General features: G+C 40.7%; 1 protein-coding gene across 3 annotated transcripts in view; it reads right to left on the bottom strand.

Moving 5' to 3' along the window:
* Positions 1-13,824, bottom strand: part of Cubn (cubilin) — a 202,893-nt gene that overhangs the window by 108,587 nt on the left and 80,482 nt on the right. For all 3 annotated transcript variants that reach the window (XM_050144800.1, XM_050144798.1, XM_050144799.1), the window contains one exon: positions 1,719-1,900. In XM_050144800.1, the coding sequence (XP_050000757.1) occupies positions 1,719-1,900 (182 nt within the window). The remainder of the gene's footprint in view (positions 1-1,718; positions 1,901-13,824) is intronic.

Below are 13,824 nucleotides of genomic sequence, written 5' to 3'. Positions count from 1 at the left end.
TACTGCCGCAGAGAAGGGTATGGATTTGACCCAAGGCCTCCCAGTTTGGGCTTTGACTCCTTTTCTCTTATCACTGTCTGTACCCACCACTAGGGCTTGAGAACCCCAACTTATCAAATAACTTTAAAGGGTCCAAGTTTTCCTATAAAGGCCTTTCTACTATTTTCAATCTTCGCCCTATTTCATTTTATCTGGGCTTGCATAGTGGCAACTAGATTCATTTCCGAGGCCGTCCGTTCGCAGAGGAGAGAACTCCCTAGACAAAACCACATCAAGATTGGCATATGGCAAACATGAGTTGGCAGAAAGAGCCTTGGGACTCTTCCTCTCTTGGCTGTACAGAAGAGCACACCCAAGTAAAGCCCAAGATACACGAGTGTGGGCGAGGCTTGAGCTGTGTACATGACCCATGACGGTGACGAGTGCTGGGGCCGGGTATTGTCAAGGGCGTGCTTTTCTCTCGACTCCCTGGCTCACTCTCATTGCCGTTTCTTAATAACTCTCTATTTCTTTTCACAACCTTGTATCCCTAGTCTACTTCTTTGTCCTGGGACACATGAAACTGGAAACTTTGACCGGTGCCATTCATGCCTTTAACAGCCACCATCCAGGTGGTCACAAAAAAGGCCCTGAACTTGAGACTCGACTTCGACAACTGTAATATGTGAACAGAATCTTCCTCTTTGTTTTTCCCCCACGGGACTATTCACATCCCATTGTGAATGCGGTCGTGTACAATCACTGTGACCCAAATGTATCTCCTTATCACAAGTCAGAGTCGTGGACGCTTTTGCTCATTCATAAACATTGGGTGCTTACTCTTTGCTGGGTGTTTGGCGCTATGAATGCTGGGGAAAGGATAGAAACAAACCAAATATCCAGCCTCGTGGGGCTACATGTAGAATGGTGTGAAATAGTCCCCACAGCTGAGGTGATGGGGAGTTTGTGTGTCCCTAGAAGTTATTCAATTGGTTGATACTTCCAAGTTGATTAGTATAAACTTTAAGATCCCAAACTCTCAAAGGTTGTCTTAATTTTCTGAGATAAACTCTTGAAGTAGCATCAGAAAGTCCTTATCTACAAAGGCCTTTTTTTGTAGATAAAGGTCACCCTAAGTGACTTTTAAAAAATCCCCTGTAGCTGCTGCAGCTGTACCTCCAGCAGAACAGCAGCCAGAACCGCAAGCAGCAGCTGCAGCTGTGAAGGCAGCGGTGGCACACGTGGTCAGTACACTGGGCCCATCTTCCCACTGACTTCCGAATGCAGGGTGTTTCCTCTAAGAGGGATTCCTCGCTCCCCTCAGACCAGAGGTAGAAGTGTGGGCTGCTAAAGGGCCCAAGCACAGTCTTTATCTACAGGCAGCAGAGACAGGGACACGTGAATCAGCTTCCTGTGCGTCCCTAAAAGGGGCCAAACCCAAGCAGTCCTCTATGACTTCTCCTTCATTGGCTCTCCTTCCCCAGTTTTATGCTTACATTGTTCCCCAAATGCTGCTGTCTGTCCTTACCTCCTAGTGAAGCAGCCCCAGCCAAGGCCCTCACAAGGATAGAGACCCAACTGGCATATTAATCCCATATGTCTGCTAACATTATTCATAGAGAGGCGATACTTCTTAGAATATCTAAGAATAGAACAGGGCTAGCCCCTGGAAAGAATGTGTGCGGGCTCCAGCTTATCCCTAGAGTGGTAATACAGGGAGAAACAACCCCACTTCCTACCTCCAGGGTGTCGTAGTTACAGCTTGGGTGTTGTTCCACATCAAAATCATGGATGGTGAGCTGGATGCTACTCCCTGGGGCTCCGCGAATGTTCCAGATACACTCCTTGTTGTGGGGATAGTTGAGCGGGTACCCAGGGCTGCTGAAGGAGCCTGCAACTCCAGACATCTCCCCACCACAGCCTGTGGGACACACACACACACACACACAAAAAAAAAAAAAAAAAAAAAAAAACTCAGTTAATGCTAACTGGCAACAGTGGCCAGGACATATTTAAGCCTTCTTCTAGCTAAAGGTGACAGAAGACGTGCAATGCCTTGTATAGGAGAAAAGTTACAATAAAGTTTAATTTTCCCGCTACAAAGCAGTAAGAAGAGCATGGGTGTAGTTACGCGGTAGAACCCATGCTTGGGATGTACACTGCCCTGGCTCCCCAGGGGAAAGGGCGAGAGACATAAAATCAGAGTTATGAAAGTTACTCTTTTAAGATAGATGTATATTACTTTATTTCCATAATAATGCTGAGTTCTTATTCCCCCCACATCTAGATTTCCTTCATCAGCTTTAGGTGAAAAGACCTAGGAGGAAGACAGCGGATTTTAGGAGCGGGGGTCCTGAGTCTACGGCAGAATTTCAAATCTACAAAGGACCTGCTTCTAGCCAGGCCTGGTGGTGCCTGTCTGCAGTCCCAGCTCCATAGCAAGTTTGAGCCCAGCCTGTAACTTCTGAGATTGACTCAGGAAGAAGGGGGGAGGAGGGGGGAGGAAGGAGGGAGGGAAGGAGATAGCCCTGATTCTGGCTCAAAGTTCCCAAAGAGCTAGCTAGCACCTTCGCACGCTTTGCTGCTGCTTCCACTGGGACTTTTGTTCCAGACTTTAGATTTGTAGCCCAAGGCAATACCTTTCCTATGTCTTACAATGTTTCTCCTTTTATTTCTGGGGTGGATGATCCCTTTTTTAAAAAAAAAGAATGTAATTTAAAACTAAACATACTGATATTATTTTTAGATTGTGGAGAATGGTCTAAAAATCAGTGTCATTATAGATTAGGAAATATTTTCCTGCTGAAAAGTTACACTAAAAATATTCCTGAAGCTAAAACCAGCGTAGTCTGTACAATTCTTCAGTACCATCTGTTCAACTCTAGGGGGCGCCGTTCACAGTCTATTTGTTCTAGAAATTGTCACTTCCTGAGCTTGGGCACCACTGGGGCCTGTGTTATGTTCAAACATACAGCTTTTGCCCAAATCACAAGAGAGTGGGGCCATTCTGTTTACACGCTAGCGCTCTTAATAACCTTTTCATCAAATAAATAATCCAAGGAGGAAGCCCTTCGAGAGAAGGACCTGGGAGCTCAACTAGCGCATCTCTGTATCTTTACTGAGGTGCTATCCATCAGCAAATCGAACCCATTATTTTAAAATCACAGTTGACTCATCTGAGCCTCTGCATCCCGTTTTCCCACTGTTTCCACTTGTTTTAGGTTTCCGTGTAAAGTCCATGTACATAACAGGATATTAACACCCTGCCCCATCCTGCACACTGGGGTGATGATATCAGACTCTGGACTCCAGTGAGGCTTTGAAAGCTGCAGCTACAGCCCTGTTGATCCGCAATTCAAGACCTATGATAAGCAAGATTTGCTTAATAATACGAGTAAAATATTGTTTTTAAGTGTATCATTCTATGCTCCCATCAATAGTGAGTGAGGGTGTATGTGTGCCTTTGGATAACAAAATTCTCATACTGGCAGTTTTATCCTATCGGGAAAACATGTGGTTATGGAAGATAAACGAGAGGGACTGCGGATGCTGGAAAATTCTGTCAAATTCTGTGTTTTCTTCATGTTCTCATTACTTCTAATAAATCTGACTTCAAAGTTCATGTCAAATACAAATTAAGATGTAAAATTTAGTAGTATTTATGATTGAAACCATAAATGTCTAGAAAATAAAGTCAATTCTGATAACTATGTTAGAATTGTGACTATACTTTGTTGCTCTAAATTGAGAAAAAAAATGGCAAAATCATTTTCCAGTTTCCTTCCTTCACTTGTTGCTCACTTATTAAGGCATTTATCACTGGGTACTTGCCTAAGGGTAAGCATTGCTGCAGAAACCAGGTGCATTTAATGTCCTGATCACTGGGTATTTGCCTAAGCGTAAGCATTGCTGCAGAAACCAGGTCCTTTTAATGTTGTTATCCCTGAGTATATGCCTGAGGGCAAGCATTGCTGCAGAAACCAGGCACACTTAATGTCTTTTAAAAAACAAATTTATGCACATACATTTTTAGGACTATACACCATTAAACTATTATTGCTTTTTCTTCCATTCGCAAAGATTAATTTCAACATTTTTATTTAAAAAAAAAACAAGCGAGTTGTTTTTTTTTATATACTTTATGGATTAGCTTTTCAAAGCAGCACTGGAGTCAAGGATCTGATCTCATCATCTCAGTGTGCAGGGACGGGTCGAGGTCGGGGTATTAATACTCTGTTATGCACAAAGGAATTTATCAGGAAACCCGAAACAATTGGAAAACACAGTGGGAAAATGTGATCTAGCCAAAGCTTAGATGACTCAACTATGATTTTAAAACAATGGATTTGATTGGCTGATGGACGGAACATAATAACCATAAGCTCCTCTCGAAGGGCTTCCTCACTGGGTTGTTTATTTAATAAAATGGCTATCAAGAGTCCTAGCACGTAAGCAGAATGGCTTCACAGGCCCCAGTGCTGCCCATTTCTAGAGTAAGTAGACTGGGAATGGGGCCCTCTAGAGTTTCTTATACTGTTTTGGTTTTGTGTTTTGTTTTTTATTATTTTAAAATAATAAAAATGTGGTTTCATTATGTACCTTTGGTTTGCCTGGAACTAACCATGTAGACCAGGCTGGTCTCATAAAGATCTGTCTGCCTCTCTGAGTGCTGGGATCAAGGGTGTGCCCTACTACAGCCGGCCCTTAATTGGCCTTAATACCAACAAGAATGAATGCGTGATCATGCCATAGTCTGTTAGAATGGTGACTTTGGGTATGAGACTCAAAGTCACAGGAAGAAATTAGAAAGGGATTGCTGAGAACAAGAAGATTTATGACAATCAACGGTCACCTGGCAATAACATAAGAGGTGACTCTAGACTACCAATGCCCTTTGTGTGGCTATGCTGAGTTGGTGGTTGAATGAATATCAAAATACAAAGAAAAATAGGGAGGTTTTAATAACTAGACATTATTGATGAAAATAAATGAATGTTGACTTAGAAAAAGGATGCCAGGGATCTACATGGAGAATCTGACAAAATGATAACAATGTCAACCAAGGAGAGAACAAGCGCATGATAAATGAAAACTCTCCAGAGTTTCAAATTTAGTAGAACAGTCATGTGGCTCCTTGCACCCAGTTTGTCAAAGGCTTTCACAGAGACAACAATATTTGTAACTGTTTAACTAGCATGTTAGACAGAACACTTTCAGACACAGCCCCGTACATGGGCTCGATGTGGGCTGTAACATTAGACAAAGTGGGCTTCAACTCTGACTGTGAAACTTCATGGACAAGTCATTTATTATTCCTAATCTTCAGATCAACTGCTTAAATATTAGTCCCTAACTCACAGAGTTATTACATAGGTTAGTAAAGGAGCCAAAATAAGGCTTTTGGAAAATTGTCTTGAAGAGGACAATTGCTCTGCTTTTGACTGGCTCACAGCAAGAGTTTACTAGACATGGGAACACAGTATAAAAAGCTTGGGGCTAGGATAGAATTATTGGCTAAAAATTTCGCTATCAGTAGAGAAAAGATACAAAATCTGTTACTCATGAAGTTGTATGTTTTTAAAAACTGTTCATGTGTATTCGGTAGTGCAGTTTTCAAAAGGCTTTTAGTAAAAGCTCATTATCTTGTTTGACATTCCTAACAACAACACCGGGTAGGCAAGGATGTTGTGCAGGGCTCACTTTAGAGGGGATCTGAGAGTCCAGGTCACTCAGGGAAAATTCTCAGCACCCCCTCCCAGCTTTAGTTCTGTGCTGTCCATTAAGCCATTGACCACATCAGCCTGACAGCGCTGCAGAGCTGTGGTGACTACGCTGGACACTACCCTCGACTGCTCTGGCCACTGACTGAATAAAGGATTTCCACAGCAACCTGGATAAAGGAAACGGAGCAACATCTGTTCGTCGACTCTGAGACAAACTGACACTGTGGTGTGTCAACGTCACAGATGGCAGCTGGATTGGACCGCAGCAGCGCTGGGAAGTGACCAACAAGCTTTTCCAGGCTTAAGCAGCTGAGCTTTAGAAAACCTTTACCAGTGACTGATAATCGACTTGATTTTACTTCCCTCCAAAGCCTGCCATTGGCTGAAAGGAAGCTTTTACCTTATCAGCAGGAAACACACTGCTCTGAACAAGGGAGAGCTGAAAGCTGTTGCTGTGTCTATTTATTTTGATAGATTATTAGTTTTTTTCACAAAATAACTCACCCAATACTATTTTGTTTTGTCTAAAGCAAGCTATGAATTTTTAAATTACAGTCAGGGTCTCCTAGGTGTATCCTATCTTTAAACCAATTACGCTCAGAAGCCCAGAGTTTCAGTCCATCTTCCTGTGCCCCAAAATCACTCAAATCGCCATCACCTCACTCACATCTGGTGTTTTCCTAACACCATAATCCAGAAGCCGATTTGTCAGGAGAGTGCTGGTACAGAACAAATAGGGCCAAAACCCACGAATGCTGGCGGGAAAGGAACTGCAAAGCAGGCTCCAAGAGTACCCCCATGCTCTATTCTCTACTTCCCGAGGGAAACCTGAGAAACCAGCAGTTGGTGGTACTAAGCCCGAGAACCAGAGGATAGTAAAAACAACAACTACAGTAAAAACAAATGCTAAACACACAAAAAATGAGAAATATAAAAATATTAAAAATGAGAAAAATACTCAACAGTATGTTGATTTCTAACATAATAATTTAAAATGCAAACTTTTGTTCTGTAATACCCTGAAATGGGCTCATGGGCCAGGTCAATTTACTCCTATTACCCAAAAGGCCTTTTTGCGCCTCTGATGTACTTGGCTGTCTCATCTCTGGTTCGTTTGATTGAAGCTGATTTTATTTGAAACATACAAGCACAAAAGCTTGAAGGCAAAGGATCAACAGAAGAGCCTTATTTAGTCTCTGTCTGGAATTTAAAAATGCATGGCTATGTCTGGTACAACAGAAACAATATTAAGAGAGTTCTGTGAGGAACAGAACTTTTAGTTATCTTTAAAAGCAAGCAAGTTTAGCAACAGACAGAAAGGATAAGAAAGAAAGGCTGGAGAGGACTGCAGAAGACTAGGGAGTGGAGTTCCTCTATGGGCCAGGAGGTTCCATGGGAATTAGCAGTGAGAAGCTGGGCAATAGGGAAGGTCCAAAAAGTGACATGGTAAACTCTTTCCTGGTTCTCTTGTTTTACTTCATTCCATAATCATTCTAGCTTGAGCTGTCCTTCACACAAGTAAATGTTAACCACAATTATTCTCTAGAAAATTAATCTGCAAATTCTGAAGTTCAGGTCAATCCTGACAAATTTGGGAGATTGGCTTTGCCTGTGACTTCAAAGACAAGAAATGTGAGATTTTCCTAAGGACAAGGAAAAAAACAAGAAGACAGACAAGGAAACAGATGAAGTCACAGAACAGGACATCTTGGAGTAAGTAGAGTCATTTTCCAGATTCATGTCCTCCGGGAACCCAAGCATGTGACAGGCAGGTCTTTGCAACATTATTGCATCAAGAAGAGGTTACGGGATTAGGGTGGGGCTGAAATCTCACATGACTGATGGCCTTATGAGAAGAAAGACAGTGAACCCAGCACTGAGAAGAAGCACCCATACAAAGGTAGAGGCAGAAGTTGAGTTTATAGCTGCTCTAAGTCACAAAAAAACAAGAATTTCCAGCCCATAATAGAAGTTTGGAAAGGAAGGAGCATTTTTACTTGGGGTACCTTTTAGTGGGATGGCCTTGCCAATACCTTGAATTTAGATCTTGGTTTCTAGAGTAAAGTAATAAATTCCTGCTGTCTTAAGGCACCTCCCCTGGGTACTTTATTACAAGAGCTTTATGAAGCTAATACATTTCATTTTTTTGCTCATAAATGAGACCACCAAACTCCCAGGCAGGCATGAGGCAGCAGCAGTCTGGCTGTCACATGGGAAGGAGGGTGATGCGTGAGTTCTCCTCCCTCATCTTGTACTGATCACTTCCTATTTATCTCCTTGGATACTAGATGATGCTTAGACAAGGATGAGGTTAGAAATAGAAAAGATCTACCATTGAGGAAGCCAGCAACAGACACTGGGTCCAGCACCACATTAGGGGGAAACAAGAAGTTAAAAAAAATAATTTAAAAAAATCTAAAAGGTCATTAAGGGTTGGAAAATTTCATCTTCCTTGGGAACCTCACTCCTATCTCATATTTTCTAATAATGTATTTTGACTGATTTATATATATAATCTATTGAATCTATTTTCAATATTTACAATCTATACCATATATAATATATACTTGGAGTGATGTTATACATTTTTAATACTATAAACCAAAAAAAAAAATAATCCTTATCATGAAGAGTACAACTTGGACAAAAAATTCCAGAAGTTAAAATCAAGGCTGCCTATAGTTATAAAATGACAGGACCCGCTACACAATGCATGGATATGCAAGATTAAGTCAACAACAACCTCTAACTATCTAGGATGTCCTGGATCGTCTTAGTACATCAGCAAAAGAAATAAATCCAGGCTGGTCATACTCTATATAAAATTTAATTTCCTATACATAAAGGATAAACATCTTTCATTTGAATCCAGAGAAATATATCCAGTCTCATCAGCTTTTTGCTGTGATGAACTGCACCCTTTTCCTTTCAATCTACTTATTTCTATTTTGAATTTCTATTTAGATTTGAAATGTTTTCCCAGTAGAAATTCCGTGCTTACAGTTCTCTAGGATAAATCAATCCATTAGTTATACTCATCCTATCGACCGTCTCACACCCATCTTCTCTCTGACTCTCAGAGAGTTTTGAAATTATTTAAAAATTCTAAACAAAGTGCAGTATGACATATCTGCAAAGAAAACAAAATCAATGAAATAAAATAAATGTCTTCTAAAATAAGTCATACATCAGGCTAGTAACAGCTAATCCTAGGAACAAGCAAAGATGGAGGAATCACGCCTCATGCATTTGCAAGTCCAACGTTCACACTTCCATTTTTTTCAATATTCAAAAGCGCCAGTTTTTCAGGGTCATTATTTTAGACAACTTTTTCTAGGCAGAAGTTCAGGAAGCCTCCAGGGCTCCACATCACTCCCTTCTCTGTAATTCTGCTTTTCACTTTGCCCTCAGTTCCCGAGCCTCGCTCCACAGGGAGGTTATGTCACACCAGAAAAATGCACAAAATCAAGCAGCGCCATGTGGATGGCGATGATACAGCCATGGACTTAGCCAAGTCAAGGAGAGGCCACTGCCTGACAGTGGACTGAAGTTCAACGCAGCTGTACCCTAAGAGGGAGACTTGGAAACAGACATGCAGAAGGGGAAAGGCTGTGAACTAAGGCAGCAGAGATTGTGGTCACAGGAAAAGGTGAGTCCAAGATTCTTTCCTGTTAGTCTTATATCCAGGACTGTAGCCAGTCAGCCAGCCAACCTAGTCCCCTCTCTAATGGGGAGGAAAACAACTAAGTCAGCAAAATCCTCCCACACTCCACACTCTCTGCTGACCCAGTCCAGTCCCTTCTGAAGACAGCTACCTTGTCACTCTCATGGCAACCCGACTCCTCCTTGTAGCCTTTTCTGCAACCAGCCCTGGACAACAGACTGGCTAATCTTCCTGTGCTTTTTTTTTTTCCCCTGATCAAACAACTCCATCAATTGTGTGTGATGACTCCAACAGAGCATTAAGGGAAAGAATCAGGACAGGACTGAAGTAGAGCTCTGTGGTAGAGCACATGCTTAGTAAGTTTGAGTGTGATCGATGCCTTGAAAGAAAAGACATTGTGTGCAAAGCTGTTTTGGACTAGTCCTAACATCAGCCTTTTTGGACTAGTCCTTTGCCTGACAATGCTAAGACCTCACCACAGAACTTCATATTTTCTTGCTACTTGAGCGGAAAGACAAGATGCTTAGTGTAATTTTGTGGGGAGCTCTGGAAACTAGAACATAAGTTGCATAAGAAAGATTCTATAAATTCTTTCAATATGCCTATTGTTATGGAATTCACTTATAGAATTAGCCACTGCAAGCTCTGAACTTGTTTATATTTACACAGTGAAACTTGTGGGGGAAATCGTTGACTTCAGACAGCAGGCAACTCCTTAAAGCACAGATGCCAAACACTTCTTTGTGCTGATGCCACGATCCTTGGACTTCTGAGGCTGAGCTACTTAATTTCTTCCATCATTTTCCTCTACAATATGAGACAATGCTGCTTCTTGCACAGAATTATTAGAGGGAGATATGAGATAATATCTTAAAGTACCCAGGACATTGAAATTACCATTTTGAAAAAAACAACACCAAGAGTAATAGTAACTAAAATGCCAGTAAGGTTGGTGTACTAGGTACAATTTAATCATATTTTAACTCAATTTTCAAAGTAGTTTGTAATGTAATTAATAACTTAAGATAGATTTACTGGCCAGAGAAGTGGCTCCACAGGTAAAGGGTTGCTGGCAACTATCATGGTGGAAAGAGAGAGCTGACTCCCATAAGTTGACCTCTGACCTCCACATGCATACTATGTGTGCACACTTATACACTACCCACATAAATAAATGGATACTATAAATAGGTAAAATGTTTAAAAATTCCTAAATATTAAAAAAAAAGAAAAAAAGAGAAAAAAAAAGAAAAAGAAAAGAAAAAAAAAGAAAAAGAAAAAGAAGAAAAAAGAAAAGAAAAGAAAAAAATTCCTAAATATTGACTTAAAATTACTCTTAGGTAGTTAAACCTACATTGCTTACTCTATATGATGAGAAGGAAAAAGCATTAGAAACAGTGTAATATTTGTATCATTAATTACAAATATACAGAATATAAAATTCTACTAACTTCTACAGTACTATTTCTGTCCTGTAGCAGAGACTCTTTCTATTTGGTGAGAGGAAAATGACTAGTGATAATTTCGCTGAACTCACAGTGGTATTTGCATAAAAGATATTGTTAGACATGTAATAATTAAGAAATATGAATAAAATTAATGTTCCATACTGAACATAATGACTTGCATGTGTTATTTCAGTTATTTGTGTCTATTACAGTATTTGAAGTTGAAAAGAAATAACTTGAAATCTTTCGGAAAGAATGTGCAATTGCTATCAGGGATATTTGTTGCTAGGAAACCAGAATACAAATAGAATATTTGAGAAAACTCTCCCTTTGGCCCCAAATCAAGGAATACTCTAAATTGTGCAATATATGATTTTGGAAGGTCACGATTGTTGAGGGTTATTATTTTTCTTTTTTTCCATTTTATAACGGTTTGAAAGAGCAGCCATGGAAATAGAGCTCAAATGTTTTCAAACAGGAGCAATGTGGGAATTGGGATATAAGGCATTAACGGCTCTGGATAGAGACTCAGAGCCAAGATTAAACGAAGATCAGTGTGTGTGTGTGTGTGTGTGTGTGTGTGTGTGTGTGTGTGTTTACTGCTGTTGTCAAGGAGGCAAAGTGAAAAATGCCAGGGTTTAGCTTTCCCATGCATTGTGAAAGATCCACACGTGTTTACCATTACTTCTGACCACAGAACTCACGATGAAAACCCTTGATTCAAAGGCAAAGCAAGCTGAAAACCTTTTTTTGAGTATATCTTTCCAAAAGCAGGGTTATTGGTAAAGAGATTTGTTTGTTGCTTATTTTTGAGACAAGATTGCTCTAATATTGCCCAGGCTGATATCAAATCATGAGCTCAAGTGAGTTTATTGCCAGTCTCCTAAAAATCTGGAAATACAGAAATTCACTGCTGCCTGACTTGGTAAACAGATTTTTAAAAGTAGCATTATTCAGTGAGAGCTTGTTTTGAACAAAGATACAACTGAGACTTTGCCAAAATAAAAAATCAGCCATGGCATCATGATCAAAACCCTGAACTTTGTTCTATACTAAGGCAATATTCATTTCTAATCTTCACTGCTAAAAATATCTTAGAGTATCACAAAGAAGTCTAAAATTTCAAAGTGGGCAAAATACAAACACACATTTAAGTGTGTAGTATGCGTAAATCTGAGGAGAAATTCAGTGAATTGCTGAACAACTATCTTTGGATGTGAACACAACCAGTGGCTAGTCCTTTGCTTTTTCTTAAAGCTCTATCTAAGCCAAACAATTTATTTCACAGCGCACAATAACCATAAAACAATGACAAGATTTCATCTCTCTCATCGTTTCCAGTCACTTGCTTGAAGAGTTGGTGAATGGGTGACGTGTACCCTCATCATAATAAGGATCCTTTAAAGACAGAGGAGCACGTGTGTGTGTTCTTACTTCTCTCTGTGTCGTGTTATTTTTCCCACAGCTTAGCAGGAAGTGGCACCATGAAAGCAATTCCATCGCCACCCGAGAGGAAGGGCTCTCCCAGAGGGGGTGATACACACGCCAGTTTTGCTGATTTGGATCATTGCTGACCACAATTCATAAAATCACTTTCATTGCAAACATCATGAATAAACAAGACTCAAGATAGACACAAAAGAGTAATCATGCAATAATTTAAAAGGTGTCAAAACAATGTTCAAACACGAAAACCTAAATCTGATGTCTGAGCTATAGCTTTGAAGGAGTATCAGGGAAAGCGAATGTGGCCGTTGTGCCTTATAACTTATTATAGGGCCGGCTGTGTCTCCTTCAGCTTCGCTGTGAAGGGCTCAGTAGATCAGTAGCTCTCCTTGACCTTTGACCTGTTTACTTTGTAAATCTGTTTCTTCTCTTTTAATAGACATGGTCCACACAAGTCCCCTCAGGTCCCCTCTGCCACCATCTCTGCAATTTCTCCAACTGCAATCTCCTTGCATGACATCTTTCACCCCCTGCTTTTGAAACAATGGTAGTGAAATGCAGGATTATTTCCAACATCAGTCTCATAGGCCTTCAGGTCTATCCATATGGGGAGTCAGGCCTTCACGTACATACACTTAGAATTCTGCCATCTGTGGTTTACTGCATCATCCTTTTGCCTTGGACCCTTACCTAACTGACAGGCACACTGCTTCCGATCATTGCACAGGATCTTGAATTTGCATGCTCAAATTGGACAGAAGTACAGTCTCCATTAAGGTTCCCTCTCTATAGTAATTGGTGGCAACAGCACCAGACGTTCTACTGTGGGGACGCTGGACTAAGACCCTCTCTTCATTGCATAAACCCATAGGCATATAATCTGACATCATGTCTGCCTATCCCAGCTTCCACATATCTCCTAATTTGCTGCTGCCTCAGCTTCTGTTCTGGTTCTTTCTCTCTGTTCTATTATGATAGTGCCCCAGCAGTGATGTGGGCTTCCCCTCTGTAGGCTGTGAATATGCTTTATTACCATTGGTTAATAAAGAAGCTGCTTCAGCCAATGGCTTAGCAGAGTAAAGCCAGGCAGGAAATCCAAACAGAGATATAGAAAGAGAGTAAGCGAGTCAAGAAGACACCATGAAACTGCCCGAAGGAGACAGATGTCAGAACTTTGCCTGGTAAGCCACATCCTTGTGGCGATACACAGAAGAATAGAAATGGGTTAATTTAAGGTGCAAGAGTTAGTCAATAAGAAGCCTGAGCTAATAGGTCAAACAGCATAATAATTAATACAGTTTCTATGAGATAGGGTTTGGGAGGCCAGGAATGAACAAAAAGCCTGTTTACATAGCAGTTACTCCATCTCTGTCTCTTGTGTGCATCTCTGTATCCTCTTGCCTATATTACTGCTTTAATTTTAGGTTTTATTTTTTATGTATGTGTATTTTGCCTACAGATATGTCTGTGTACCATGTATGTGCCGGACAGCTACAGAGGCCAGATTACAGTTACAGATTGTGGCGAGCAGTCATACGGGTGCTGGGAACTGAACCCAGGTGCT

The sequence above is a fragment of the Alexandromys fortis genome, unplaced genomic scaffold, assembly GCF_014885135.2.
Source record: "Alexandromys fortis isolate MF-2015 unplaced genomic scaffold, M_Fortis_MF-2015_v1.1 scaffold_52, whole genome shotgun sequence".
Taxonomy (NCBI): Eukaryota; Metazoa; Chordata; class Mammalia; order Rodentia; family Cricetidae; genus Alexandromys; species Alexandromys fortis.
Note: the sequence above shows the minus strand (reverse complement) of the source record. Positions and strands in the feature narration are given on the sequence as shown.